Source organism: Pundamilia nyererei, unplaced genomic scaffold, assembly GCF_000239375.1.
Source record: "Pundamilia nyererei isolate P.nyererei 1_Seehausen unplaced genomic scaffold, PunNye1.0 scaffold00398, whole genome shotgun sequence".
Taxonomy (NCBI): Eukaryota; Metazoa; Chordata; class Actinopteri; order Cichliformes; family Cichlidae; genus Pundamilia; species Pundamilia nyererei.
Window position 1 is genome coordinate 36,118 of NW_005187799.1, and position 1,757 is coordinate 37,874.

General features: G+C 34.9%; 1 protein-coding gene across 1 annotated transcript in view; it reads left to right on the forward strand.

The window, feature by feature from the left end:
- zmiz2 (zinc finger, MIZ-type containing 2) overlaps positions 1-366 on the forward strand; it is a 31,032-nt gene extending 30,666 nt beyond the window's left edge. Inside the window, exon 19 of the mRNA XM_013915923.1 lies at positions 259-366. Coding sequence (XP_013771377.1) covers positions 259-366 — 108 coding nt within the window. The remainder of the gene's footprint in view (positions 1-258) is intronic.
- Positions 367-1,757: the final 1,391 nt, after the last annotated feature.

Below are 1,757 nucleotides of genomic sequence, written 5' to 3' on the forward strand. Positions count from 1 at the left end.
AAAAAAAAAAAAAAGAATAGTAAAGAAATCATAAAAACATATAAACATAGTGTAGCAAAACATTTCCCATAAAGGAACAGAAATATGAACATGATCCACAGAAAGAGTGGGGTAAACAAGAAGTTTAGTTCTTGTTTGTGTATATAAAGATTTGAATACAGTTTTAATAAGATTGCTGTATCTCAAACTTTCAGTGTTTATTTAATTTTAAAAACATTTTAAGTGTCTATTTTTTTCCCTTAATTATCTGTCATCAAGCTTCTTCCTGAGCTGACCAACCCAGATGAGCTGCTGTCCTATCTGGGCCCTCCGGACCTTCCCAACAACAGCAGTGATGATCTGCTTTCTCTGTTCGAGAACAACTGAGTCAAACTTCCATTCCAGCCTCTTTCTCTCTTTGCTGTAGCTCTGCTCAGTTTTCACCAACTTCTTTGTGTGTGTTATGTTGTTTTTTGTGTATCAGTTGCTCTGAAGTGTCCTGCTGCTGAAATTCTTTGAGTACAGTGTTAAGGTGTACGTAGGAACACTCTCGAAATGTGAACACTATTATGAGTTTGAAGAATGCAACAGTACACAGGCATTGACTCTACAGACCAGCATTTGAAACTATAGCACAAATCACTGGCTGGAGTATTTTGTATTTAATGATTAAATTGTTTTTTGTTTGGTTTTTTTTATTGGTGTACATTCATAAAGGAGTTCCCAAAATTTGACTGGGGATTTTCATACATTAACATACACTTCTGCACATCGTGAGTGCTGCAAATTGTCTGCAGATCGTTGTATTGTAACTTGTCCACATGTTAAGTATGATAATGGAAACAAAAAGTTTCATGCAAGAATATTTTTGTATTCTTGCCTTAAAATTAGGTTTTTCTGTAAGGTTATTATTGGCTTATTTTTAATGCCAACTCAGCTTAAAAAACATATATATTTATTTATATATACAATTAATTTGAATTTCCTTCCATTACATAGCACCTTTAGTTTAAAGCACCCATATTATGCTTTTGGGATTTTTCTCATTCTGTAGCTTTTTTTGTGTGTGTTAAGTTTACACAGTTCTAAAAGTAAAGGTTCAAGCTAAACAGGGTCACTCCCCCATAGGATACACTGCTCCTAAATGGTATAATGATTATTTATAAACTTGTTTGGCTCTAGCCAATAATATCCCACTAATTACCAACAGACTCCAACATAAACTTCACGACTCAAATACTGATATGGCTTCAGATAGCATATTGCCAGTGACGAGCAATTTGTCTGCATCTGCATTGTCTGGTAATATTAGCCAAAAGAAAGACAATTTTATGCTACAGAATATGTGACCAACGGCCAGGGTTGTATCATGGCTGTGCAGGTTCATTGTTGCATTTAATTTTTGAGGGGAAAGTCAAATCCAACTATGAGCTCACTTTCTGAGTTGAAAAAGTTGAAAGCACCTGTTTTTCTAAGATTTTTGTTAGTAATACAATGGAAAGCAATAGAAAACATTAAGTACTGGTTATTTACATAAACACATTGCCCCAGAATGACCAGTTAAATCAAACTGGGGCTTGGGATAAGTGTGTTTTCGATAGACGGTATACAAGTTGGAGCCCCGTTTGAAGGTTTGAATTTACTGTTTTCAGCTTTTGGTTAACAAACATTTGAATGTGACAAGGAGGGGCGAGTCTGACTGCGAAACTAGTTGTGTATTGGCTAATGACATGTCGATCACAAGTCATATAAACTTTCATTTTGAAGCATAGTGTGAA